Source organism: Meleagris gallopavo, chromosome 5, assembly GCF_905368555.1.
Source record: "Meleagris gallopavo chromosome 5, MGAL_WU_HG_1.1, whole genome shotgun sequence".
Taxonomy (NCBI): domain Eukaryota; kingdom Metazoa; phylum Chordata; class Aves; order Galliformes; family Phasianidae; genus Meleagris; species Meleagris gallopavo.
This window is the reverse complement of record NC_139408.1, coordinates 37,517,997-37,545,134: the sequence shown is the minus strand read 5'-3', so window position 1 is coordinate 37,545,134 and position 27,138 is coordinate 37,517,997. Positions and strand designations below refer to the sequence as shown.

Genomic DNA, 27,138 nt, shown 5'->3' with positions numbered 1-27,138 from the left:
ACTGGTGTGAATCTGGATTCACTCCGCTCAACCGGAGCGCTGCCCAGCGAGTCTGAGGCCAATCCTGCCGCTGCCCGGGGTCCCTGCGGAGAAAGGCAGGATAGCACTTGGCTAAGGCAGAGCGACAAATCCCATTCCCTTCTCCCTTTAAGCTCTTGCAGGGAGCTCCCTCCGGCCGATCAGGGGAGCGGCAGGGGCTGTGCGGTGCCAAAGGCAGGGAGCAGAGAAGGCAGCGACTTTCCTCCTCTCTCTCTAACCCAGCGGGAGGAGAAGCCACGCCGAGGAGAGGCGCTCAGAAAAGGAGCCCTGGCGACGCGCAGATCTCGGTAGCGGCCGCCGGGAGCCAGGAACGGCACGGCCGAAAGCGGCGGAGCACGGTGCAGCCGCAGCCGGGGGCTCCGCTGCCGCACCGCGCCCGCCGCGCCGCCGCACCGCCCGCTGCCGCCCGGGGCTCCGCCGCGCCGCTTCCCGTAGCCTTCGCAGCCCCGCCGGGCCCCGGGCAGCCCCGCCGCAGTCATGCCCACCGCCGCTCCGCCGCCGCTTCAATTTGGCGGCTGAGCCGAGGTAAGGGATCCTGCTCGGAGTGGGGAGGATGCGGTTTGCTTTGGGGAGCTCCTCGGGCTGGGAAAATGTGTCGGGGGCTGTTAGGGCTCGACTCGGAGAAAGAGGGTGGCGGTGCCCGGGGGAATATTACCGTTCATAGGTGCCCGGTGTGGACGAAAGGGAAGGGTTTCGGTAAAAGTTTCTGAGGCTGACTACGGCCGAGGGGCTGCAGAAGCACCTGGGGCTGCCGTGTGAATGGGAGGCAGCCGGCGGGCCTCCGAAGTTTGGGGCTTCCCTTCTGCTGGGCTGTCCGAGCTGCCCGGGCCGCCCGGGAGTGTGCGGGGCGGCGGCAGCGAGGAGCTCGACGCGGAAGGGCCGAGGCAGTGCGGAACTGCGCGGAACGCGACCCGCACGGGCTGAGCCTCCGCGCGTGTCCCCCAGGGCAGCCCTCCCGGGCTCGCGTCTGCAGCTCGGAGTTTGGAAGAGAAGTGCTCTCTGGAGCTGACCATCGCTACGTTGGTGATGCATTCTCCAAAGCTGCTGCAGGTTGCACAGAACCCACGCCGCTCTCCACCGACACGCTGTACTGGGTTGCTTGTTTTGCCTCCGAGATGCAAATTTCCTTTGCACCACCTCGGGAGAACCCTTTTCCACGGGAAGACTCCGAGTGGAAGGCAGCACTGGGCAAACAGCGGGGGCGGTCGGGAGAGCGGGGTCTGAGGCTGCCTGCAGGCACAGGGCACGCAGCCCCAGCCTCCCAGGACGAGGCTGGTTACTCTGGGCTGTCAGGAGAAGGAATTACCCAGTCAAAAAGGCAGCAACTGCGTTTCTCCAGCAAAAGTTTCTGTTGTCATGAAAATGGCTGGCAGATGGAAAGCTTTGGGGAGCTGAATAGGCTTCGCTTCAGCTCTCTGAACCACCATCAGAGGCAGGTAATAAACACCGTTATTAAAGAGTGAGTAATTTGCTGCAGCTCCAGCACGGTGGATTTGCACAGCGTATCCCTGCCTTTGCCTGGTGCAGATCCCCTCCCTGCCCTGGGGCCCTGCAGCCAGGCCTGTGAGCACTGCTCGTGGCACTCCTCTGCCCGCTGCTCCGAGAGGATCTTTTTAGGCCAGACTTTGAGCCAGCTTCTCTCTGTCTGTAGAATTAGTGATGGGCAAAGGATTGGTGTTTTTGGCTGAAAAACCAAAACACGGTGCTGAGAGGGAGGAAAGCCCTTTATAGATTTCCTCTCAATAGTCCTTACTGCTGCTGTTTGTCAGTGAAGTGAAGAAGGTAGCAAAGCAGTCCGAATGCTCTGGTGAGCCTGGAGCAGAGTGCTTAACAGAGACGTTGAAAAACTGTGTAGCTGCCACCAGTAGGAGCCTCTTAAGCACGGAGGGCAAATCCCCACCCGATGCCTCCATTTCTTTGGCGGTAGCAGATATTAGCACCATTTGTCTTGCACAGCACCTATTGGCCAGGGTATCAGCTGAAGTCTGCGCAATGTGCTCTTGTGCTGGATATCAGTATTCTATTCACAGGCCATGGTGGGAAACTTTGGATTTGGAAAAGTGAAGGAGACATGTGCCATGTCCACAGTGTAAGTCATAACTAAGGGAGAGCAGATTATTGGCAAATAAGTGAAATGTCTGAGTTGCGAGGGGAAGAGTGATGCCCCAGGAGAAGGAAATCCTCCTGAGCTGAATGAAGGCAGATAGAGGATAAGATAGAGATAACATAAACAGGCAAAGTGAGGAAGGGATGTGATCTCAGCGCCAGCCTTCATGGAGCTCATGAATCATTTGTATGTATGTGTTTTAAACAGAGACAAATAAGCAGTTCCTAATAACTGATGTACGTTGCCAGCCTTGTCTGATAGCAGGGGGACATGGGAAGAGTACATGGCTTCATCCCATCTCAAACTCTCTGGAAGGGGTGGATGTTTCCCTGTCCTCACTGGTGACAACTGCTAGCTGCATGCTGTGTCCTCATTCTCACCTTGTGCTGCTCTTAGCTGGCCCAGGCCTCTTGCCTGGGTAAAAGTGGGGGTCTCCTTTGCCAGGTTAACCCCGAGCTGGGTGTCAGGATGTGGTCAGGGTGCCATGGCCCTGGGGAGCTCACAGACAGAGGGAGAGCACTGAGGTGGAGATGATGTGTCTGGAGCAGAGGATATGAGTGAAATGGGAAAGCTGGAAGAAGAGTTGGAGCCATGTGGGGTGGCAGTTGTGTTCTGTTCAGTGCTAGGAATAAACAGCAATGGAAAAAATCTATGTGAAACTGAAGACTGGAACCACTAGCACAGAGAAACCAGCCATGAGTAAAATTACAACCTACATGCGCAAGCTTCTGCTCGCCTTCCTGCAGCAGTGAGAACATCTTGGCAATAAGCACATCCTCAGGGAACTCTGTGAGATGCCCTATGGCAAGGGCTCACGGTGCATGCAGGTATCTGGGCAGGGAGCTTGTCTGGGCCAGAGCACCAGGCTCACAGTTCTAGTTCTGAGCAACTCTGCTCTCATGGACATTCCTAAGCAGGCATTAGCGCTGAGGGAAGGGTGCCAATATGTGTCCCTCCAGACGACAGCAGCCACAGTATGTCCTTAGGATGATCCTGAGCTGAGCAAGGGGAGTTTGAAGCCTGAACTTGGTCTGAGCTTATGTTCCTCTGGGGCAGAAAACGTGAGAAGGCACTTTCCCCTGATGCTGGGCAGACCTCTCTCCTGAGCTGCTTCTTCCAAGAGCTGTGATGCTGAGCAACAGCCTCCCCGCACTGGAGTCATTGTGCTGACTTGCACTAGCCCCTAGCAACTCCACTTGGTCCACAAACCAACATTTTGCAACGTGCAGAAGCCTGTGGTGAGAGCTGTCCATCACTTCCGATTGGCACAACTCGCTCCCACTGGCTAGCCAGGGCATGCTGCTGGGGGCAGAGATTGGCCCGGGGCAAGCGTTCCAGTCCTGGGAGCTGAGATGAAGGTCCCAACGCAGCTGTCGGCATCTCGAGAGCTCTCCTAGCCTCGTCCCGGCCCCATCCCCGGCACGAAGGAGGCGGCTGCCCCATGGCACCCCATTGCTTCCAGCAGCGGGGCATCCCTGCATCCCCCCATCTCCCGAGCCATCTTGCAGGATCTCCCGCTCGCAGCTTTGTTTATTCGTTCGCATCTCTCCAGCTAAAAAAGGGACACCGAGAGGGCTCAAACGTGCTAATTTTACACCTCGCCACCCACACAGCCAGGCGTATCATCGCCGCCGCCCTCCTCCATCCCGCTGCCCCTCCCCAGCTCGGTCCCTGCGCTCGGGGACACCTGGGGACCCCGCAGCCCCCGCGCTGCGTGGAGCGCCTGGGACACCTAGCGGCCACCTCTCCTCACGGCGGCCGGGGGGCGACCGCTGCCGCTGAGCCACCCCAGCGACTGATTTGCTATTTTTTCCCATTTCCTGAACGCTCTGACCTGCCCGGTGCCCCAGGCCAGGCTAGGCTGCCCTTGTCGCTCGGGAATGTGAGGACACATAGCGCAATCGCGGCCTTCTAATGAGCCCAAGGAGTAGGGCAGAGTGTTTGCTTGACAAGGCAATTAGTTGATGATTGATTCCTGGAACGACCACTTAATTCATCATTAACTGGACTAATCGCAGGCAGCATCTGTGCCAAGGGTCTCAGCGAGTGCTGCACCGCCAACCTAGGGCAACCATAGGGATGGGTTATGGAGGTGGTCTGCATCATGCACGGATCCAAATTGGGTATGTTTTCATTGTCGTGCCTTATTTCGGTTCTTTCTATACCTGGTTGGAAAAGACTGCAGTACTCAAAGCAATTTTCCTGCTCTGCAGGGAAACCAGGAGAGCCAGGGAGAGCCCAGCCTAATGGTTTATAGAATTACAGAATCACAGAAAGGCTTGGGTTGAAGGGACTTCAAAGTCCTCTCAGTCCCAAGGCATGGGCTGCCCCCCACCAGGTCAGGCTGCCCAGAGGCCCATACAGCGGGGCCTCAAGTGCCCCCAGGGATGGGGCCCCCACAGCTTCTGTGGGAAACATGTTTGTGGTGCTCAGGGCAAAGAGGCAGCTTGCAGGGCCAGCACTCATTGTCTTGGTCACAGTGCTCAGCCTGACTGCAGGGAGCATGCAGGGCTGAGGCACGGGGCTCTGTGTTCCCCGAGGTGTTATGCCCCTATGCCATGTGTACACCTATATTTGGGCACCTTGTGCCTGAGAGTATCTCACTGCTGCTGCCTGCTGCCAGCACCACAGGGCTAATTGCTTTCCGTGCTACACTGTCTTGCTTGTAATGAGGACGGAGAGTCTGCTCTTTCCAAGTTGGGCTTTTACATCTTCTTTGTTTTCATCAGCCTGCTTCATTCCTCTTTCCCCAAGCCTAGATAACTATTACCAGGCTTACTTTGTGAAGTCCCAGTGTGGCTAAATCTTATGTACGATCCCAATAAACCACATAGGGTTTGGGAAAGCTCTGTCCATTCCTGCACACATGTAGCTGGCACTGTGCCTCCCTCTTCCTGCAATTCCTACCTGAATATTACCTGTAGTGTTTTTATAGCCCTGCTCTCCACTAGGCTCTGAATCATCATATACTCCTCAGAGTGAAAGATAACAAGGAAAGGAGTTTAGTGAAGTTCACCCTCTACAATCCTGGGGTGCTCTTAGATGTGACTCAAGTCAGCCAGCCCATGTTTCATCATCTAACCCCACCCCCTGAGATGCCCTAGGTGAGCAGAGATCTGCCCAGCAGTAGCCCAGCTGTGTAGGGGTGCTATTCTCTTCCTGCTCTGCCCCATCATTTCTCATGGCTTTTTTTTTTTTTTTTTTTTTTCCTGAGATTTTGCTGTGAGTTACTGGTGGCTTCACTGTGTCCAATCTCTGCTTGTTTTTCAGAGCTCCCATCCTGAACACTCTCTGCTCCCTCCCAGACTGACTATTGGGTTCTTAATTCCTCACAGCCCCCTTCCCTTCTTTCTATCCCTCACTCACACCGTGCATGCTATCCAGTTCTGTAAGTCCCCCTCCTCAAAATCAGTGCTGATGGCCTCATCTGTGATAAGCAGCCACACTTGCAGCATCCCCTTGCTGGCTCCCTCCCAGCACATCTGGTAGTGCAGCCAGAAACATTCTTGGAGATGCTGATGCCTCACCACAACCAGCAGCTTTGCTGGAGTTGGGCTCCTAGTTGGGCTGCTACACTCACATGATACACAGAGACTGGTCAGTCCTAATGGTTTATTTTATAAAGAAAATTCCTCCATCCCTGGAGGAATTCAAGGCCATATTGGATGGGGTTCTGGGCAACCTGATCTAGTTTCTGATTTAGCAGATGCCAACCCTGCCCACATCAAGGTGTTGGGTCTTTAAGGTCCCTTCCAACCCAAGCCATTCTATGATTCTATGATGTTGTTGTAAATCTGATTTGCATATTGAGGTAAGCATAATTATTTTGGTCTGTGCAGGAAATGAAAATATCTGTGATACCAACGTGCATAACTCTTAAATATTGTGGAAATACTTCCTGGCCATCTGCTATGTGTGAGCCATTGAGTACCTTATTGGTAAGGTGGGAGGGTAAAGAAAGCAGACAATGATTTTGGGGAAGGAGGTATAGAGAGCACTCACGCAGTGTTTTAGCAATGTAGGAGTGCTTTTGAATGGCTTCATTTTCCTAAACAGCTTTCTAAAATGTGCCAACTGCTGCCAACACAAAGCCCATCAACAGGGACATTTACAACGAGCTGTGGCACTCAAAACTGTGCAGTATGGCAGAATTTGGCCGAGTGAACAGGGCCTTGTGGGAAGCAGTTGGGCTTCTTGCTCCCTGGAGTCCTCAACTCCAACTTCTTCATTTATATTTTCTTTCTGAGGATTGATTTGAAGCCAAAGCAATGTGCCTGCCATCGGTAGGGCACCACAGGGAGCCCTATGGCAGGTAGCAGTGTGCTCTGCTTTGCAGCATCCAGCAGAGAAAGCAGCTGCGGAGGTCTCTAGGGAGCAGAGTGACATTTGGGGCTGCAAGGCAGGAGGGTGGCACGCTCCAGCAGCTGGGAGCATGCAGAGAGGGCTGGAAAAGAGGACACACGGATACTGAACAGCACAAAGCGATCATTCCTCTCTCCTGGGGGATCCTGATATTTCACTACACATTTTCTATGTGCTGAGGTGGGTTGGAAAGCCAAAACAGTAAGCGCTCCTTTGAAGAAATAGGGTTGAAATGTTTCATCTCAGAAAATTTCATGTTAAAAAAAAAAAAAAAAAAGGCAGCAGAGTGTTTCAGCGCTCTGAAATGGAGGAAGGGAGTAAGGACTGGATTTTTCCTTAGGAAGAAATCAGTGTTGGCAGCGGTAGTTGAAGGTTCCTGGCTTTCCTCAGCTCTTGCCTCCCCATACCCCATCTTTAGCCCAGCCTTAAAAGAGTCCCTGGAGACTGTCCCATGTCCATGAAACCACTATCTGAACATGCTTTGTAGCAGTACAGATTATGAGCCAGCTCTGAAGATGCAGAGGGACTGCTCCTATCAGGCTGCACATGACCATATTGAGATGCGTTATGGACACAGCAATCTTAATCCAGCCTGAACCAGATTGCTTCGCTGCATGGCTGGATCCTTATCTTCCTACCAGCTGGGGAGGGATGAGGAGATGTTCATTTTGGTAGGAGAGCATTCAAGCTGTGGGAAGTGGGGGAGGGCTCTTCTTTTCCCTCACATTGCCAAATCCTGTTCCCTCTTGCCTTGCTCATCTTGACATTGGCTCCACAAGGGCAATGGCTTCCCCACTTCCTTGCCGTGTGGAGGTTACACCCCCTCTGCTCTCTGCTCCCGCAGGATTGCTCCTACCCTGCCAGCAGCATGGAGAGTGTGCGTGAGCTCCAGGACCCACTGTTGGCCAAGGCTAACGGGCACCTCCACAGCAGCTATTCTTACCACCAGCACCACAGCCAAGAGTACCCCGGCCACCACTGCCAAGGGAAACTGTACTCCTACATCTTCCAAAACACTGGCGGAGCCAGGACTCACCAGCTGCTGGATGCCAGCTCCCTGCAGCTGGCTGTGGAAGCCTTGTACGGCCCCAATTTCATCCTTGTGAAAGATGAGACTGCTCTCAAGGCAAAGGACAGCAAGACAGAGAGCTGTGAGACCACTTTTACAGAAGGTAAAGAGGTTCTGTCTGACAGTCCTGATGGGCATGATGCACAAGGGTCCTGCCTGGTAGAGAGTGACATCCGCATCCAAACAGTGTCCTATGAGGTGGAGGAGGAGGAGCTCCAGGAGTACGAGGTGAGCTTTGTGCAGAGGGTTGGCATAACATACCTCCTGTGGTGACTGGGCCAAGTGCTTGGCTGCCCTCCCGGGCCACACTCTCTCCTGTCTCCTCAGTCTCTGTGCACCCAGAATTTCTTCTTTCTGCTTAAAATTCCCACTCTTTCCCCTAAGCATGGACCTCAGAAGGTCACCAGCTTTTCTGCTGGCAGCCTGGAAGCCCGGGCCATCTCTGCAGCTTATGGTGACAGGAACCCTTTGACAAGGGCAATCTGTGGCCACCGTGTTGCTGGATGTAATAGGAAATAGCGCTCCTGATGCATAACAGTGACATTCACGTGCATGATGTCAGTGCAAGAAAGCTTAATATATCAAAGCAGGATGGATCTTGCAGGGAAAGAATAAAACTGGCAAAGCAGCCTCATTCTGCACGTTACCCAGGACCTGGCAGGTCCTCAGAGCATGCTGGAGCCAGTGCCCATCTGCTGGCACAGCTCTGCTGCTGCCCTGAGGGCCCGCGGCGTGACTTCCCTGGCTCTCTCCACCTCTCCGAAGCTTCCCACAGCACACATCGCTGCCAAACAGCTCAGCTGGGCAGGCCGTGGCCAAACACAGGCAAGCTGATGGCAGTGACGTGAGAAATGGGATTGCTAAGAGGACAGGACACACTGCAACCGTGATGGAGGCTCCAATTCAACCGCTTTTCTTCAATCTCTAAATTAGTTTAGCAAGATATCGATCTACCGGTCCCTAATGGGGTTAAGGCACTTTGTTTAAGTTTGTTTAAGCTGACAAACGGCCAGCTCTGCCAAAGCTCCAGATATCTCAGTGTAAGAATATCTCACAGGGAAATCCTAGACCCCAGCCGGTGAGCTAAGCAACGTTCTGGCAGGGAGCCGAAGCGCCTGAATGTGCTGAGCCACGACTTTCCTCACCAGCCCCGCTGAGCTGCCAGAAGATTTCTGAAACTCATGCCTTGAATGTGAAGCTGGGAGATGTGTGAGGACTTAGAGCAGGACTGAGCAGAAGCTGGGAGGAAGGGCAGGGCTGCGGGGGAGGAAGGACAGGCCTGCGGGGTATGTGGGGTCACTGGGAGCAGTGGCTGGGCCTGCTGGGCTGCAGGGCAGCTCGTGGAGGTGCGGGTGCAGTTCCCTGCAGGCCCCGACTTCGTTTATCTTTGCAGAGCGACTCCTCTAGTGACAGCGAAAGCGAGGACCAATTCCTGATGCTCCCCCCCCGAGACCACCTGGGCCTGGCCCTGTTCTCCATGCTGTGCTGCTTCTGGCCCTTGGGGATTGCTGCGTTCTACTTCTCCCAAGGGGTAAGAGATCCCCATCTGTGGGCTCCTTTGCTCTCCTGCATGTGCTTAGCCCTGCAGCAAAGGGTCCTGCAGGGCACAGGTCATCCTTTTGCCCATCTCTGTGCCCAGAGGTCCGAGGCAAGGGGTGCTTCTTGCTCCTGGATGTCTGCATAGCTGCTGTGGGAATGCAAGTCCTTCAGCTGCTGGCAGCTGAACTGCTCTCCTGGGCATTCAGGTGTTATTTAGGGAACTGGGGCTCCTGTTGCTCCTGGGTCTCACCCTCCAGCAAGACAAAGGAACGTGGCATTTTCCATCTGCCCTCCCATTCTCCAGTAATGAGACCCTGCTCTGTGATCTCATCTGCTGCTTATGCCCTGCAAACCAGACATGCTGGAGACTATGGTCCCCATATCACATACCACCATACCTTTGTTTCTGCTCCTCACTCATTAAATTCTGTGTGCTTGCACCAGGCTGTGTGAAGCTGGAAAGCTTCATAAGTGTGTAACAGTAGCATCTGGAAGAGAGCCAGTGAGAGGATTGGGACCTGCAAAGTGGCTGATTTCATGTTTCTGCACATGTACAGCACGGCATGCTGCATTCTCCATGTGATAATGTGCTTCATACATTTCAAACTTAGCTCTGGTATAATTACCACTCGGGCTCACTCTGTGGGGCAAAGAATATCTTCTTGGCCATATCTGTGCACAGTGGCTGCCCTGATTTTAACAGATCAACTATAGCACCAGCCATGAGCAATACTGACAGCAGCTCTGACTGCACCCCGACCACACAGGGCAGCTGGAAGTTGCCAGCCTGTGAGCTAACACCCATGTTGCCTTCATCACTGGCTTCACTGGCCCTTCTTTGTCAGTAAGTTTCAGCTGAAGATTCAAAATCTTCAGATTCAAAATCAGATAAAATCTTTTAAATGTCATTGAACATAAGGTGTTCAAGAAACATGTCGATGTGGCACTGAGGGACATGGTTAGTGGGCATGATGAGGATGAGCTTCTGGTTGGACTGGATGATCTTAGTGGTCTTTTCCAACCTTAATGATTCTATGATTCTAAGTGGCCTATTGTTCCCTCAGTTTGATGCTCTCCTAGCACTCCTGGGATAAGGTAGCCAGATGATTCAGCTGTACACTTAGAAAGCACATAAGCCACAGCTCCTACATAGTCACAGTACTCTTCCTGAGATCTTTTTAAATACAGAGTGATCAGCAAAAATGCAGAGCATCAGCAGACTTCCCACTTAGCCCACTCAAGACACCAAAATCTGTTCGCAAAGCACAGTGACATAACCACATTAGAATGCACTTCATGATAAATTTAGGTATCAAAAAACACCGCGCTAGCCTAGGGCTCTTCTCAGGTTCATACAGAGAGGGACATCTGCAGAGGGGACAACAGAGGCCACCTATCTGAGAACTCCTTGCTTTGAATAGCAGAATATGGACCTCTGATTTGCCATGTTTTCGGTGAGGGAGGCACTTGAGTGCCTGTACATCCCACTTTTAGCTTCAGTAGTTGAATGAGGCATGCTCCAGCTCATGCACATCCATCCCTCTGCATGTGGCTGCCTGTTGCACACAGGTGAGAAGGTACAGTGGTGTGTACTTCTTCTCCTTCCAGACCAGCAAGGCTGTCTCCAAAGGAGATTTCCACTTGGCCAGCTCAGCTTCCCGCCGAGCTCTCTTCCTTGCCGCGCTCTCTATAACCATCGGTACAGGCGTGTACGTTGGGGTGGTGGTGGCACTCATCGCATATCTCTCCAAGGGGGGCCACGTGTAACTGCTGCCTGCACACCAGCATGGTCCCCAGCCATCAGTCCTCCTGGGATCAAGCCTTCCTGTGGAGCACAGGGTGCCAGTGCTTGCAAGGGCTTCTGGCATAGCAGGACCCACCTTGGATACCCCGTGCCAGCTCTTTCCCTTTTCAGACACACAGTAGATCCTTGGAGATACTCAAAAGCCACTTGGACATGGGTGTGGGCAAGCAGCTCCTAGGAGGTCCTGCTTGAGCAGGGCTTGGACCAGATACCCCCTGGAAGTCCCTTTCCAGCTTCAACTATTCTGTGTCCTCCCTGGTACTGTGGGGTGACACCATCTGACAGCAGGGAACTGAGTAGTGACCTGACCGCTGGAACCAGGAGGACCACACTGGAACATGTGTAAAAGCTGCTGCTGGCTGCTGCCACCATTCTGCTCCAGGACCACCACTTCCTCTCCCAACCCTGCAGTGGGAACAGCCACCACCGATGTCTAGGGTTTGCCCATGAAGGGGACAGGCAAAGAGGAATGACTGCTCTTTCTTTTGGGCATCTGGGTCCTGGTGTGGATTCAGGACTCCTATGATGGGGACAACGATCTCCTGTCAGTGCCATGAGTGGCACCTGGCCCTTCAGCTGCAGCAAAGGAAGAGGGTGCAGCATGAACATGACCAAAAGGCATGCTCTGGGGTGCTCTCTGCATCCTTTCCAGATGGACATACAGTAACTAGCCTGCTCCAGATGAGAACCAAGAAGAAACGCAGGCTGGTCTGTCTTCCTGACAGTCGCCCTGATCACCAAAGATGGCAGCAAAACCCACAAGGTTTTCCAGTGTTCACAATGATTGTGCCAATAACTGTAGTTCAGAAGGGCTGGCATCCCATGGTGATCTGGAGATATTTGAAGTGGGAACTGCTGCCCACAACATGACTGTGTGGGGGGAAGATCTTGACTCTCAACACTGAGCTGGGGGTTTGCACACCAGGAGTGGGGAGCACAAGACTGGCACGGCATGCAGAGCTCAGGTGGGTGCTGGAAGCAAGGATCCAGAGAGGAGGAGGCCTGGGGGGAGCACAGGAAATGGGGAGACCCCAACATACTCTTTCCCACATTTTGGAGAGGGGCATCTCCATCTGTCCAAGGGCCTCTGCTGACTAGGAAGTACTGTACATCCATGCCTACAACTGACTTCTGGGAATTTGTATGTTGTCAGTGACATACCAAGTGCTTCAGGGATGGACACTAAGGCAGTGACTGCCCCAAAGCGCTCGGTTCAAAGGCCTTTCCTTACCCCTTCCCTGGTGCCCTCTCACTCCTCTGCTGCTGACTCTGCAAGTGGCACAGTGTGCTCCTCACATGTACATTTCATCCTAAAGAAGCATGTTAATATCTGCAATTCCTGTTGTACTCGAGCCATAAAGGAGAGAAGCACATCAGAGACTTGTTCAGAAGCAGTTCTGAAAGTTCCCATTATGTTTTATAATGTGGAAGAGCTAATAAAAGAGCAGGCAAAACAACACTTTGCGCTAACGCAGGGCTGCAGAGGGAAGAGGTGAGCTCTGCAGGCTGCTGTGGGAGTGCTGAGATGACCAAGAGCTGAAGGTGTTCTGTGGCTCCCCATGGAAATGAGCATCCAGCTAGTGGCTGGGCAGCATGGAGGGGGGCCGTGCTGCAGTGTGCATCACAGCCAGCAGCCTGTGCTGCAATGAGATGGGCTGTTAGCCACGAGGGGGACAAGAACTGGGTAGAGAGAGGTTGGGGTATTGCTGTTCAGGCTGCTCTGCCTGGAGGAAAAGCTTAAAATAAAATGTGTTCAAGGAAGATCCCCCTGCACATTTCTGGGTACAGCTCCTGGTCCCCGCAGGAGCATTTCCAACCTTTTCCATGTCTCATTCCTGCCCCTTCTTTAATTGGAGGCACAGGGGAAAGTACTGGGCTGGAGGGCCAACAGAATTAAAGTGTTTTCCACTAATAGCCTGAATCTCTGATGAACTTGTAAAGAGGGGAAAAGGGGCCGAGCAAGCACATCCCTAAGGGAGGTATTATGCAAATGGAGAAATTAGTTGGAAACAGCCTGAAGGGAAACGTGGAAATTGAAATCTGAGGATCAGCACAGAGACTGCTGCTGAATAACTTATCACAGATGCCCAGTGTCTGCTGCAGCTGCCGGAGCACAAGCAGAAAGGCAGTGAGCACAGCAGTCAGGGAACAGGAGAGGTTCAGAAATGTGACTGAGCTAAGAAAAATTAAAAAAAAATTAAACCCAATCAGTAGGCACACAAGAGATTATTCCCTCCTGTTCTCCCCCAGTACCCCTCAGTACCTCAGTATCCTCAGCTCCATGGCAGTTCCATAGGTGTCCTGACCCCATGGGGCATTAATCTAAATTATGACACCTATTTGCAACTGAGCCTCCCTCACAGAGGCTACAGGTTCTGCGTGGCAACCCTAGCCCCAACCTACTGCATGGGCAGGTTCCTGCAGACCCCCAGGCACACTGCTCAAAAATGCCCATCTCAGCACCGTGGTCCTACCAGCACCTCTAACCCTTGCCCTGGGCTGGTGACACCACAAGGCCAGAGAGGGCACAATGCAGGGTGTCCATCTGTCCATCTGTGTGTATGGGCAGACACAGCCCCTTCCTAGGAGCTGATCTTCTTGGCAAAACCACCACTGCCACCCCATGTGTGTCCTCTGGGGATGCCAAGGAAGGAGCTGGAGGAAAATGAGCACAATCCATTCTTCTCCTCTTTTAATGGCACAGCCAGTGTTTTTCCTTCACGTCAATTCAGTGTGGAAATAGCTAATTAAGTGAGATTGGATAAATATTCTATTCCTGCTTAAAATAATAATAATAATAATCAAGGAAAACAGTGCACCTCAGCACATCCCTGAGTCAGCCTCCCTTCTCCCCTTGTCTTCCCACAAACAGCCTGCAGCAGGGCACACACAACCCGCAGCCATGCCACCTCTCTGGGACCTAGGGGAAGATTTTCAGGAGAAAAGCCAATCAAGGACCACCACTGCAGCAACAGCTCTGAGAGCAGGGTGCTCATTACCTCTCCTCCACCATCCTCAACACAGGAACATGCCATGGGGCTGAGCTGTCCCACCCTGCTTCTGCCCCCATGTCCCCACCATGCCCAGGTGGGGGGATGCTTGGGAATGGTTGGGCACCACTCTGCAGCACTCTCATGGAGTTCTTTTCCAAAACTCATGTGCTATCCAGATGTTGATTGTGCTAAAACAATATGACACATCAGCATCCTTGTTGTGTAGAAAAGTAACAGCAGGGAACGCAGCACCTGGATTTTGGCTGAAAGGTACGGTACCGGGTGCCACTGTCAAGCATAACTGGTCCAAAACAGCTCTGATGGGTGTTAATGAGTTATTAATACTGCAGAAGATGATCTGTTTGTCTCGAGGACAAAGTCCTTAAGGAACAGCATGAGGATTGATCTTCTACCACATTTACATTAGCAAGTCAGCATAGGAAGGAGGGATGCACTGGTGACATTTGCTAATAAGACAAAATCAGGAGGATTTGGAAATACAGAACAGAAGTAAAACAACTGGGCAACTCAGCAGACCAGAGCAGCAGTGCTGGGATTGAGCAGTGGGAAATGCAAAGGGGTTGAATGGAAAGGCTTACACAGGGGACTGATCCAGATAATCTCCTTTTCTCCTCATCTTGTTCTCCCTTCCCCATATATATTTTCTCAATAATTAATTGTTTTCGTGTTTGCTGTCTCGGATCTGAATGGCAGCACTGACTTCTCTGTCCTGCGGCTGCACGTCTTCCCAGTGGTTACAGCGAGGCCCAGGAGCTGCTCATGCCCCCAGGAGCTGCAGGAGCCTGGGGCAAGCAAAGCCCCACTGCAGGACTGCCTAAGGCAGCTCTGCTAATGGGAAGGTAAGGAGGACCACCGGGGATCCAGAAGCTTTTGTAAAGATCACTTCTATAATGAAAAACACATCTGGAAAGCTAATTGCTAAGCTAGCTGCACACTAAATTTCAAGACTGCTAATTTTTGAGCCCAGGAGGATAGCTTCCAGGCAGAGACTACTGCCCATCACAGCCACAACAGCAGAGCTCCTGCACTGACAAGGCATGGCACCCAGACCAGCTCTTCCCAGCTGCAGGCCATTACTGCTCATTAAGTCATTTGGAGTCGCATGGTTTATTAGGCCGACTTATTGCCCTGCTAGCTGCCACACTTAACATCCCTGTTTAACAGGAGCACTCACCATGTAACCACTCAGTTTTACTGCAGGGACGACCCTCTGCCTCCATCAGCCAGCATCTGCCTTTTTTCCATCTGCGTGTTGTCACCAGGTGGGATGGTACTCCTACCCACTTGAGGACAGGAGGGAATAGCAAGATGGCATCACTGTCCCCATACTCCAAGCACCCCTGCCAAACTCCGGCCCTGGTGACACAGTTGTGACCCAGGCAGAGCCTCACCACCTCAGTCTGACACAGCATGACAGATGTGAACTGTGCGTGTCAGGTGAGCAGGGACTGCTCCTCATAGGCTTCACGGCCCCCAGCCTCTGCATTTCAATCGCCTTTTACTGTTTTCATTTCCACCTTGGCTGAGGTTGGTGCCTCAAGTGCCCACCTGCAAGGGATCTCAGTGACACTTGAACTGAACACCTGTCTGTTGGCAAAAGGAGAAATTTATTGGACAGCACATGGCAATACAGTGGAGAGCCACTAGGATTGCCTTGAATTCATGTCCTACTGTCATTTAGGCATGAGAATAGTGGGTATGAATAGAAGGCTGTGAGTTCCACCCTCCACCACCATCATGCCATGCAGGAGCTGCTGTCTCAGCACTAGAGGAAGGTATCTGTGAAGGCTGCTGGAAACAGAACAGGAAGATGCCTGCCTTGAGCAGCACAGCTTGCAGCCCCCTGCAGAGGGAAAGCTCAGGGTGCAGACTGCCGAGGAACCACTATGGCCGCTCTGTATGATACTAAAGCATGAGATGCCCCCTTCTGCCTACTGTGTAACATGTATAAGTGCACATGTAAAACCCTTGGAAGAATGTTATTTTTATGTGACACCCCATCCAGGCACCCAACTAAGAGCAAAGAAAGCATCGTACCTGGATCTCCTCAAGCATTTTGCAAGAAAATAGGAGATGACTGAGCAGCAGCCTGATGTAAGGTGTGCAAAAATCTCCATTTGAGATGAGTCAGACGATGGTAACAAAGATGAGCCATCTCTCCACCCCGCAGAGAGCTGGGAAGTCCCCACAGGCTCTCCTGCTCTCCCTAAGCAAATACACAGTATGCTGGATGTAAATCCCAGTCCCATCCCTGCTGCTGCCCACAGCACAGGGCCACCTGAGGGACTTGAGTTTGGTGGTCACGCAAGCCACCCTCTGTCCCCTATGTTCAGTAGAGTGAAGGCACAGCTTTGCTCTAGAGGCCTTGTGCACCTTCACAGCTTGCTGCTGCCATGGAGAGCAGCTACCTCTAGTCCCCAGCAGTTCAGAAACACAGATAATCATTCTAGAGTAATTACCAGCTTACTCCCTTGGAGGAGTTCACTGGTGAGAAATCACTGGCAACTAATTACTCCAATTACTTCCTGACACACAGAGCTCTCTGCAGTGGCACCAAGCACTGCTCAGCATCTCCCTGCTCCCCAGTGCAGGGGCCTTCCCACACTGCATGGCTCTTCCCACAGCACCCACCACCCCCAAGATCCCTCCTATGAGACCGCACACAATATTCATTCTCCCCACAGAGGTATTTTCTAGGGGTGTATCAATGGCGGTGAGATCCTGCTGGCGCTCAGTACTGCTTCATCACATCACTAGGGCCTAAGGGTGTCACAGGACCATTCTGATTCCTCATGCACAAGGAAAGAACCACACAGGACTGGAAGCGGAAGTTTTTATTGCTTTTAATTCTTACAATTTGGTGTGCACAGGCATGCTGTAAGGTGACGGTCACACCACACTGGACTTGTAGCATGATTCAGGGAAAGCAAAGGCTTTGGGCCTGCAGCACCTGGTCTCTGCCCCACAGCAGGCAGACACCTTCACACAGGCACTAGAGAAAAGACACAGAGGATAAGGCAGCTGCCAGCTCTGAGAGAGAGTTAAGGACCACGAAAGAGGTAATTGCTACATGACCATAAAAGTCTTGTAAAGCTGTTGAGGCGCCTACAAAAGATACCAGCTTCTGGCTTGATAAGGGACCCCAACACATTCCCAGCATAGATTGCACCAGGGACACAAAACAACCCCTCATCCCTTTACCTGCCTGTTTCCTCTAGTGGAAATCAGAGCAGCCAGGACAAGTATTAAAAGCCACAAAGTCCAAGCAGCACCATGTGAAGCCTTTAACAAGGAGGAGCACAGATCAGAGATGTTATACCTCAGTGCTGAGCACTCCTCCAGCCCCTCCTTCTGACCGAGGGGATGCTGGGCACCTCTATGCTGAGTTCTGCCTGTTCCCACTGCTCCTTCACACAAACGCCCAGGGCAGAGAGGCCTTCAAACTCTCTACCTCAAGCATACACTGGAAGCCTGATAGAATCCTATGACCCCTACTTGTTCCCTGAGTGCAAAGAAGGCAAAACCCCTCTGCCCCCTCTCCTTCGGGGCAGTCAGTACCTGCCTCCCACTCCTTCCATCTCCAGGAGCGGGCACTGTAGGCATTCTCATGCCTGATTCAACCACACAGGAAAAAAAAAAAAAAAAAAAATACTACAAACAAAACAAAACCAAAACAAAAGTTTGACCTGGGCCCTGGCCTGGACACCCGACCAGTGGGTCTCAGGGCACATCAATGGAGAACCGTGGCCAGGTGGACCTCATACATCCACAAGGGTCAGCCCATCGTGCAGGGCACGCTTCCACATGTAGTAGGTGGAGCGGGCTGTGAGGGGGAAGCGGGCACTAAACTCCTTGTAGGTGGGGAAGGTCTTCGACTCAAAGCGCTGCTGCAGGAACAGCTTGGCTTGTGCCTTGAACTGGGTGGTGGCAATCACATCCATCACAAACATCTGACTGTTGGCTCTCTCCGACACAGGGTAGCCTGAAATGGTGGCATTGTATGGAGTGGCTGGTGCTGACTTGTCCAGATGCTTGGCTGCCTCCATGTGGAGCGGGGGCTTGACACTCGGCTCAGATCTCTGCGGTGCCAGGGAAGTAATCCTGTTCAAAGGCCGATTGGAGCTGCGAAGGCGATGCTGCCTAGATGCTCGGCTGCTACCCTTCCAAAACCAGTAGGTTGTGGAGGAAAGTGTTGGATAGCGCAGGCAAAACTTGCTGAATGGCAGCCGCCACTGCTGGACCTGTCTCCGGGCCACATCTCGTAGCCGCTTCCTCCAGCACAGAGAGGGCTTGAGCTGCAGGAGACTCCTGGCTGCTGGCTGATCTCCATTCAGCTTCTTCCTAGCAGGCAAGCTGCTTGGCTTCAGCTGCAGAAGTGGCTTTTCTATGGCTAGAGGTTTCTGGTTATTCAAGGGAGGCTGGGGGGGTTTGAAGTTGGGGTTCTCTTTGATTGCTTTTCTTCGCCAGTTGTAGTAAGTGGACCTGGAGATGCCGGGGAAGCTGTGCTTGAAGCACCTGTAAGGCACCAGAGTGTTCATGGATATGCATTTCTCCAGGTAAGATTTGGCTCCTCGCATGAAGATCCCTGCTTGGACTGGGTCTACGGAAGGACTCGGGGGTCTTAAACTTGCCTCTGCCTTTGTTGGCTCATTAACATCAGCCTTCTTTGGAACCTCCCTGTGAAGCTCCTGCAACCCATGGGCCTCAGTCAGATCAGAGGCGTCACCATTGACCATGCTCTGCATCTCGTGCTTCCAGGCATAGTATGTGGATCTGGAGATTTCTGGAAACATTTGTCGAAAGTGCTGGAGCGAGACAATGTTGCCCTCTTGAAAGCAGGACTGGAGGAAGTGTTTAGCTGCAAACCTGGCAGCCGCTTTCTGTCGGTGTTCCCGAGACTGGCGCTTCCAGCGGTAGAAGGTGCTCTTGGTAATGCTGTACCTGTCACGCAGGTTGGAGTAGGTCAGCTGGGGGTCACTGTTCAGCAGCTCCAGGGTCCTCATGGGCTGTACAGGAGGCTCTGATGAAGGTATTGTAGGCTCCAGCTCCTCCAGACCAACTACAGCAACAAAGTACTGTGCTTTGAAGACCTGCCTGGAGAGCTGCTGCCCTGACCACATGATGTGGAGAGTGGAGGTCTGCGGGCCACACTTCCTGGGCCGGATGAGCCGGTTGAAATATGGCCGGATCTTCAGGTTGCTCATGGGATAGATTGAGTAGATGTTACACTGCAGCACTGAGGCAAGAGCATAGACATGCCACATATTGGCAAAGGTGCCAGGAAAACAGGTAGCTTTGATATCTGCATCAAAGATAGCCTCCAGGATAGCCATGGGGAGGCTGGTCATCTCTGGTGTCTCCTCCGTACACAGGGAGTAGCGGGCAGCCTGCAGCATCACCTTGGAGTCAATCATGCCATTCAGGTAGTACTGTTTGTGCAGCAGCATCTCCACCACCGTGCGCACCTGCAGCTCCAGGCTGAGACTGGGGTTGCCCCAGAGCAGCACACTGGCTGCCTCAAAGAGGCGGTTCCCTTCACCTTTACAAACCAGAGGCAGCATGTTACTTGGAGCATCCTCAGGGTACAGGCTCCTGGCTACTCGATCAACTTCCAGCTCCTCTTGAAATTGCCTCCTGCAATAGCCAGGCAGGGAGAAAGATGACAGGGTCCTCTCTGCCTCTAGTGCAGCACTGGCAAGGCCCTCCAGACCAAAGCATTCGGTGGCTTCCTGCAGCTCCTGCAGCACAGACTGCACCAGCTGGTGCCGCTGGATCATCCTGAAGGACAGCAGAAAGGTAGAAGTCACTTGAGATCTAGGCAGGGCACGCTCCAGACTGCCAGGGCCAGCTCTTCCCTGAAGGTCAGGAAAGGGGAAGAGTATAGAGGAAAGGTCCCTACTCTCCCCACACCCACAATCCCAAGGAGAAAGGGGAAAGCCTAGCTCCTCACAGGTAGACCTGGGACAGGGACATGGACTCTGCTTGCTCTCCAGTGACCTCCTGTGGGCAGCAGGAATGGCATACGGCCTCTAGAGATGCATGTCTGGGATGGACGGGTGAAACTGAGGACTGACTGCATCCACTGGGAAAGGACATGGAGCCACTCTCTGCCCTGCACAGCTGGCTTTGTACCCAGCCTCACATCTGCAGCTTGGGCCCTGCTGCCAGTGCCTACAGTCAGCAGTGAGAAAATCTTGGAGGTAAAGCATTTGTCATCTCATCAGGGACCGAGCAACAATGTACAGGGGCATAGAGGGACCAGACTACAAAATATTCAGCCCAGTAGAAGGTACAAAGAGTTTGCTCCCTCCCTCGAAGCAAGGCTCTGCTGCTGTAACCATCTCACGTAACTAAAAGTCACCACAAAACCTGAGATGGGAGAAGCAGCTGGAGCCAGTGCAGGCATGGTTACTACTGCCTGAGCTGACACTAGGTGTCACTTGCTGCTCAGCAGAGAAGCACTACCAGCCGAGGCAAAGGAGCAAAAGGAGCCCTACCAGATAGGAGACAGCACAGAAGAGTAGATGGGCAAGAGCTGAGTGGGCAGTTTAGAGGCTGTGTGGAGCCCTCTTCCTCCTCCCAGTTTCAGCAAGCCCCAGTCCTATGAGCCACTTTTCACTCAGGCAAATCCAAGGAGTCGAACTTGCATCCCCTGCTTTGTCAGTGCTCCTAACACCTGCATGGTTCTGCTTCTGCCACTCCCAGAGATCCCACTGGGCTACAGTCTTTACCCCACAATCCAGCCCTTTCACTACTTCCCTTTCCAGCACTGTTCAGCCAACAGCCAGCCTGAGCCCCTCACTCCGCCTACCCCCATTTGCCCACAGTTCACAACACTTCCTCAGAGCAGCCCATTCTGGTCCATTTTCTCCTCATGCATAGCCCTACTCATTCACGTGACACCCCCCACATATCAGGCATCACTTTGTAGTCTGCCTCATTCCTATCCCAGCTGGAGACTCACCTTCCCACAGCACTTCAGAGGTATCGTTATGCACTCACAACTCCACAGAGAGATGGCAAAACAGCAATGCCAGGCAGGAAAGGCAGCAGTCCCAGAGCAAAGCAGATGTCCTGCCTGACCTTTCCCTATTCTCAGTCCTGTTACTGTTACTATAGCATCTACAGTCCGGCCATGATCAAACGGCAAGTAGAACAAGGTGCCACATATCACACTGCTACACCCAAGCTACTTCACCCCAGGGAGCCTCTGTGCTGCTGTTGATCCTTCCCTTAACCAAGCCAACTCCCCTCTCTGCCTCCAGCTCCTCCATGTCTCCTGCATGATGGAGGTCAGCTGTGGGGAATCACTCAAAAGAGTCAACACAGGAGACAGTACACAGCTGAGAAACAAAGGCACAGACTTGCCCTCAAAATCATCAGTCCAAGTCAGTATGGGGTTGTGCGCTGGGTCTGGCTGGGACGGAGTTAATTTTGTTCACAGCAGCTCCTGTGGTGCTGTGTTTTACATTTGTAACCAACACAATACTGATGACACACTGAAGTTTTAACTATTGCTAAAGCGTGTTTGCAGAGCATCTAGTCCTTCTGTTTCTCACTCTGCCCCTCCAGGGAAGAGCAGAGGTGACCCTTGGTGCGGTCAGCCAAGGAGGGCTGTAGCACACTCAAGCCCTCATTCTCCATGGCCACATTGCCCTGCAGCCTCCAGGAGAGTTTAGCGAGGTGAAACAAGTTTTTCCCTGGGGGGAAGGTGGAGCCAGCACAGGCTAGAAAGCACCAGGCACACACCTGGTCCTTATGGCCTGGTGGCCATTTCCCATTCCCTTACAGCTTCAGGGGTGAAAATAGAAGCACAGAATTAAATCCTTTTCTTAAGTAATACTCCACAATCTCAAAGTCACTGCCAGCTCCTGCTGCCTGGAGCTGGAGCAGCAGGATCTCACAGGCACGCCTAAGGCAAGAGCCACAGCTCAAGCATCACAGATAAGCTCTGAGCTAGCATGCAAGGGGCCAGGCAAGGCAGCAGCAGAGGATGTACAGTAGCCAGGGTAAACTCCTTCACACTCAGCATAGAGGAGCTGCTGTTTAGTGAGGGTTTTCCCCTTTTTCTCCTGCTGAACACAACAGACAAAGCACTTCCCAAACCATTCTAGCTCCAAGAACCAAGCAAGGGAGTTTTTCCCTGCTGATAAAGGAGGTTTTAACTAACCTAGCCTCTTTTGCATTGTAACAGATAAGCAAGCACTTGTAGATCACATTCCCTCACCTAAACCGATGGGCTGGTGGCATCCAGTAGCGCAAGTTCCCCAAGCCAATCCCAATACGCTCCCACCAGCAGGAATCCAGGAGACTGAGACCAGCAGCACCCAGCAAGGCAGCAGGGCCGTGCTGGAGCCCCATCAGCTCAGAGTTCCTTCTGAGCCTCAGCTGCAGCCTCAGGCTACCACAGCAGCAAGGGCTTCCACCAGAGTCCAGTGAGAGAAGCCTGCTCCCAGCACTCACATTCCCACCCCAGGAAAGAGGTAACACTTGAAGAGCAAGAGGGGAAAAAAAAATACAGGAAAACAAAAAACAAAAGAGAAAAAACAACAACAACAAAAAAAAAACCACTGACTGGTACAACCCAGGCCACAGCATCACAACTACATCTGCCCAGGGACATTTCCTTAGGAAGGGAAACTTACGCCTGAGCAGCACCTGACAACAGGCACAGCCCCGCTCCGCGGACACACACGTGGGCAGCTCCGCGGCCACTCGGGACTCTCCCAGAGAGCAGCAGCACCCGGCGCGGCCCCACGGCGCGACCGGAGCTCCGTGCCCAGCGGGCCAAGTTACAGCCCGCCCTGTCGCCCGGGGGACAAAGGGACGCGCAGCCACGGGGAATGAGAGCCGCCGAGCCCCACCGGGAGCAGCCGAGCGGGACGGGACGGCTCTGCGTAGTCCCGCGCTGGAGAGGAAGGGAGGCCGGGAAAGCGGCGGTAGCCGCCGTCGGGGCAACCCCGATCGCACTCACCTGGCTCCGCGGGTCGCGCCCCACCCGCGCCCTCCGCCGCTCCGCACCTTTAAGGGCGGCGGCAGGAAGCGGCGCGGAGCCGCCGCCGCGGCCCCGGTGCCAGCCCCGCAGTGACCCTCGGGAGCGGGCGGCCGCGTGCGGCGCCGGGCCGGGTCGGGCCGGGCCGCCCCTCCCCGCCGGGCTCGGCTGGGCTCGGCTCCCCTCCCCCGCCAGGAAGCGGGCCATCCCCGCCGCCCCGGCCCAGATGAAAGCGGAGCGGGACGGGGGTCACTTCCAAAGCTAAAGTGATAATGGCCATTGTCCTGCCGCCGCCGCGCTTAAAGGGCCCGCGGCGCCCGCCTCTACAGCAGCCAGCTCGGAGCACCCCAGGATGCTGCAGCATCCACCGCCACCCGTGCCCCATGGTGTTCTGCTGTCCCGCAGCAACCTTGGACGGCCGTAGCGCAGCTGTCCACTTGGGCTGCTGATGTCTGCCCGGCCCTCGTGCTCGGCATGGTGAAGGCATACGCCACTGTGTGGGTGCCAGGTCTGGAGCAGACAACGCTGTGGCTGTTGGACACGTGTCCAAACCTGAGACCACTAGACCTATGAGGGCCTTCTAGTTTGTCTGCAGGAGGCACCCAGATGACGGCAGCCCTTTTCCTGACCTCACCTCCCGTCCACGTTTGTGCCACCCACCTGGGTCAGCCTTCCTTCTGCTATCTCTGTCCTGCTGCCTAATCTCTGGCCCTGGTCCCCCTCCTTAACTCCCATACACACAATGGGTCCATCTGGGGCATCATGTGAGGCTGTGCAAACAGCGTGTGCGCCAGGCACGTCTCTCCAGCATCTCTAAGCTTCCAAACTCAGTTCCACCCTGTGTCCTCTTCACAAGCTCAGAGCACCCAGAGCTTCCTCCAGGACCTTTCTCTTCCCAAGCTCTCCCTACCCAAACCCATGCCTATTCCAAAGTTCCATCTGAGCTCTGGGCCTCCCACCACCCACTGAACCTCTCATTCCTGAGATCTCCTGGCTTCTCCTAGCCACTACCCTGGGACTTGCTGTGAGGAATGAGCAGCATGGAGACTCAGGAGTATGGAAACTGCTGCTGGCTGCAGCCACCAAGGGTTTCCAGTCCCAGCCAGTAGGTTGGCCAATGGCTTGGCCACCATCCAAATCCCAGGGCTGGGGCAGCTCAGAAATTTTCTACTCATCCAACCTTAGGAATGCTTTTTCTTCAGAGCAAGACCTACCTCAAAACAGGGCCCCCAGAAGCTGGTCTGGGTGTGGGGGCTCAGTGCATTTTAACAGGAGGGGAGGCACAACTTTGCCCACAGGGACTGGTCATCAGGCTTCTCACCAATTGGTCTCAGTGCTTCATGATCCTGCACCTACCCTGTGAGCTCTAGCTGTAGGCAGCATCTGTCCTCTCCACCCCAGCCTTGAGGAAAAGCCTGGGCCACACCACAGCTCCCTCTTGCAGTGAGGGGCCTGAAATCATTCCTGATGTCAGACACACCATGGGATTACTGCCCTGTGCATAGTCAGCAGGGAACTTCACTTTAGACACTCATTCCTGCTGCAGTGTTTGACAATAAGAAGACTGGCAGGGACACAAGTGATGAGATTCTTGTGCACTTTGGGGAGAAAACCAAACAAGGACCTTTCACACAGGGGAAGTGTGTCCTGCTCCCTCTCCAGATGGGGCCTGCTGCCCTCTCTCCCATCTTAGTTGAGGACACAGCATTGCAGGATAAATCACAGTACCCCTCTGCTGAGTTGCTTTCCACCTCCCCAGCAGTGCATACCCCAGAGCACTTTTCCCACTTCTCTTGTCTCACCTCCCAGCCCAGCATTGCAGGGGGAGGCTGGGTAAGGAGTTGACAAGAAGATCGGGCTGGGCTCACTGCAAGCTGTGGACTGGCCCTGCTCTTTGCCGCTTGTGTTTTCAGCCCCAGCCATCTCTTGGCTGACAGTGAACCCTGGGGCTCAGTGCTCACTGACAGTCCTTGTCAGAACAGTTGCACTGCAAGAAAGAGAGACCTAAACTCTTTTCTGGTGAGCTTTCCCGCCACCCTCAGGAGGGAAAAGCCAGCTCCACTCTCGCTATCAACCTGGCAAGTCCTGGACGTGTTCCAGGGCAGGCCGATGTTCGTAGCCCCAGCTGCCCGGCTCCCCTTCTCATCCTTCATCCTTTTAACTTCTTCGGTTGCAAATGCAAAGCAGTGCTCACAGGGCAGTGAGACATTGGTAAATGCCAAAGTCAGCAGGGTCAGTGATTAACATAGGAGCTGGAAAACACACAAAGAAACAGCCTGGGCAGTTCTGTTATGCAGATCACTGCACACACCAGCTTCCAGCATATAAACAAGTAGTTAGCATTTTTCTGTTCCTTGGAGGAGTTCAGTGGGGGACCAGTGCACTCCTTGCTTTGGTGCAGGATGCTTCAATATGACAGTGGGTCGTGGAGACCTTCACAGTTCTAGTGTGGTTGTCAGATGCTTCTCTGCCTGTTGTGCTTTAACTTGTCCTCCGCTGCCCTTCCACTCGGAACAAAGGCACCTACATCCAGGTCTGCTTGGGACTTGGGCACAGATGTCCAGCAGCACTGGAAGGCAGGTTTTACTGCTCCAGGTTTGGGAGAGTCCTCTCCCCGGTCAAGAGCAACCTCCATGATCACTAAATACAATTTCCATTGACTTGAGCCCAGTTAGAAAAGATGTCCCATGGACATGGTGCTGGATTCCTGTGCAACGTGGGGCTTTCCCTGTCTCTAGAATGCAACCATCCAATGGGACAATGCATAGGGACAATATTCAAACAGTCAGCTATCCCCCCAGTAGCAAAACATCTCAGTAGCAAAACACCCCAAGACTACCTTCACTCTCACCTAGGGGAACTACAGGAGTGGAGGGAGTCAGAACTCCCTACTCACTCCCCGTGACTGAACCAGAGGAGGCAATTCTGATGGGATGGGAAGTGACTAAAACATCTGCCACAGCCAAATGGCATTCAGAGCAGATCAGATTGTGGACTGGTTGCCAAAACCAGCTCTGGAATTGAAACAGGTTGTCCTGAATGAGATAAACTGACATGCCCATCCTTTCAAAGTCATTGCTGATGCCCTGGCTTCTGTTTTATTTTTCCCCCTATCTTTTTCCCTCCAAAGCACTACAGAGACTGAATATGAGTACTGACATCCCTCTGAGAAGTAAGAGGAGCTGGGACTGCTGAGAGGCTGGCAGGACTGAAGAAGAGCATAGAGGGCTTTCAGGTGGATTCCAAGAAACCCTGGGCTGGGTTTCTCCATGAGGAAACAGCAATGAGCAGAGCTTGCAGCCTGAGTAGGCAACAGAAGTATGATTACTGTAGCTGCAGTCTCATTCCCAGCCCTGAAACCAACTCTGAGCCCACCACATCATGCCTCTGCTGCAGCCCTTAACAAGACTCTCAGGTAGACTGAACAGTGGGTTCTGTGGAGAGGCCATGTGGGGAGATCCTTGCTCATTTCTATGCCTTCTTCCTCATGACGTTGGGTGCCTGGCTGACAGCTGTGTTCAGTTCTGCACTGGGGAGGAAAGCAGCAAACTATAGGGAGTTTTCAACCAGAAGCAAAGGAGCTGGTGTGATTGAATTATAGGAGACAATGTGAGGAGTGAAACCTATTTAGTGGTGCTGAAGTGAGAACCGGCAGAAAGGGACAGCCCAGCATGTCAATCTCAGATGCTGGAAGGAATTAATGGAGATGACCTCAGCTGTGTGACTGAGGATAGAGGAATGGGACAAAGGACAGAAGAATTTGGCCCGAACATTAGGAAAGCTTGGTGGCAGCCAGGAGTTTAATCTCCCTCAGGGCAGCAGGGAGTTGATCTGGGCATTAGATCCTATCCTGAACAAGAGATCAGAAGCACCTAAGGCTCCTCCACATGGTGCTGCCCACCACTGCCTCCGCAGTGACTCAGAGCTCTGCAGTGACTCAGAGCTCAGTGTCATTTCCCATCACTCACGTGAAACCCAGCACACTCAGTGCCATTTCTATCCTGTTCCATGCAGAACAGTCAGCTCCCCACTGCTATTTCCCTCCTTCATTCTCTTGTGGTACCAGAAGCCTTAGTGCTGTCCTCAAGAGGGACACAGAGCATCCTGTCCCTCTGCTAGTGGTGGCTGCCTTCCAGTTCACCTTCTGAGCAATGTTCAGGGTGGATCAACACAATGCCCTGGCGCAGCCCCAAAACTAGGTCCCATCTCTGA

At 53.3% G+C, this 27,138-nt stretch overlaps 2 protein-coding genes across 3 annotated transcripts; one reads left to right on the top strand and one right to left on the bottom strand.

Annotated features, from left to right (window-relative positions):
- Positions 1–226: 226 nt before the first annotated feature.
- SYNDIG1L (synapse differentiation inducing 1 like) lies at positions 227–12,681 on the top strand. Its single transcript, XM_085225319.1, has 4 exons — positions 227–564; positions 7,353–7,805; positions 8,971–9,108; positions 10,725–12,681. The coding sequence occupies exons 2-4, from the start codon at positions 7,377–7,379 to the stop codon at positions 10,881–10,883; spliced, it is 726 nt and encodes a 241-aa protein (XP_085081445.1). The 5' UTR covers positions 227–564; positions 7,353–7,376; the 3' UTR covers positions 10,884–12,681.
- A 4,072-nt stretch (positions 12,682–16,753) lies between these two features.
- Positions 16,754–23,108, bottom strand: VRTN (vertebrae development associated). Of its 2 annotated transcripts, none has more exons than XM_085225318.1 (2): positions 22,909–23,108; positions 16,754–19,712 (listed from the first exon to the last, which is right to left on the bottom strand). In XM_085225318.1, the coding sequence occupies exon 2, from the start codon at positions 19,709–19,711 to the stop codon at positions 17,693–17,695; it is 2,019 nt and encodes a 672-aa protein (XP_085081444.1). In that variant the 5' UTR covers position 19,712; positions 22,909–23,108; the 3' UTR covers positions 16,754–17,692. The 2 variants fall into 2 exon arrangements, with proteins under 2 accessions (XP_085081444.1, XP_085081443.1); XM_085225317.1 differs by lacking the exon at positions 22,909–23,108 and adding an exon at positions 22,580–22,853.
- Positions 23,109–27,138: the final 4,030 nt, after the last annotated feature.

Bases quoted from the DNA above. Each gene is read 5' to 3' on its own strand.
- VRTN (XM_085225318.1), bottom strand. From the start codon at position 19,711: ATGATCCAGCGGCACCAGCTGGTGCAGTCTGTGCTGCAGGAGCTGCAG.
- SYNDIG1L (XM_085225319.1), top strand. From the start codon at position 7,377: ATGGAGAGTGTGCGTGAGCTCCAGGACCCACTGTTGGCCAAGGCTAAC. The intron at 7,806-8,970 runs GTGAGCTTTGTG...TTATCTTTGCAG, and splicing joins AGGAGCTCCAGGAGTACGAG to AGCGACTCCTCTAGTGACAG. The intron at 9,109-10,724 runs GTAAGAGATCCC...TTCTCCTTCCAG, and splicing joins CGTTCTACTTCTCCCAAGGG to ACCAGCAAGGCTGTCTCCAA.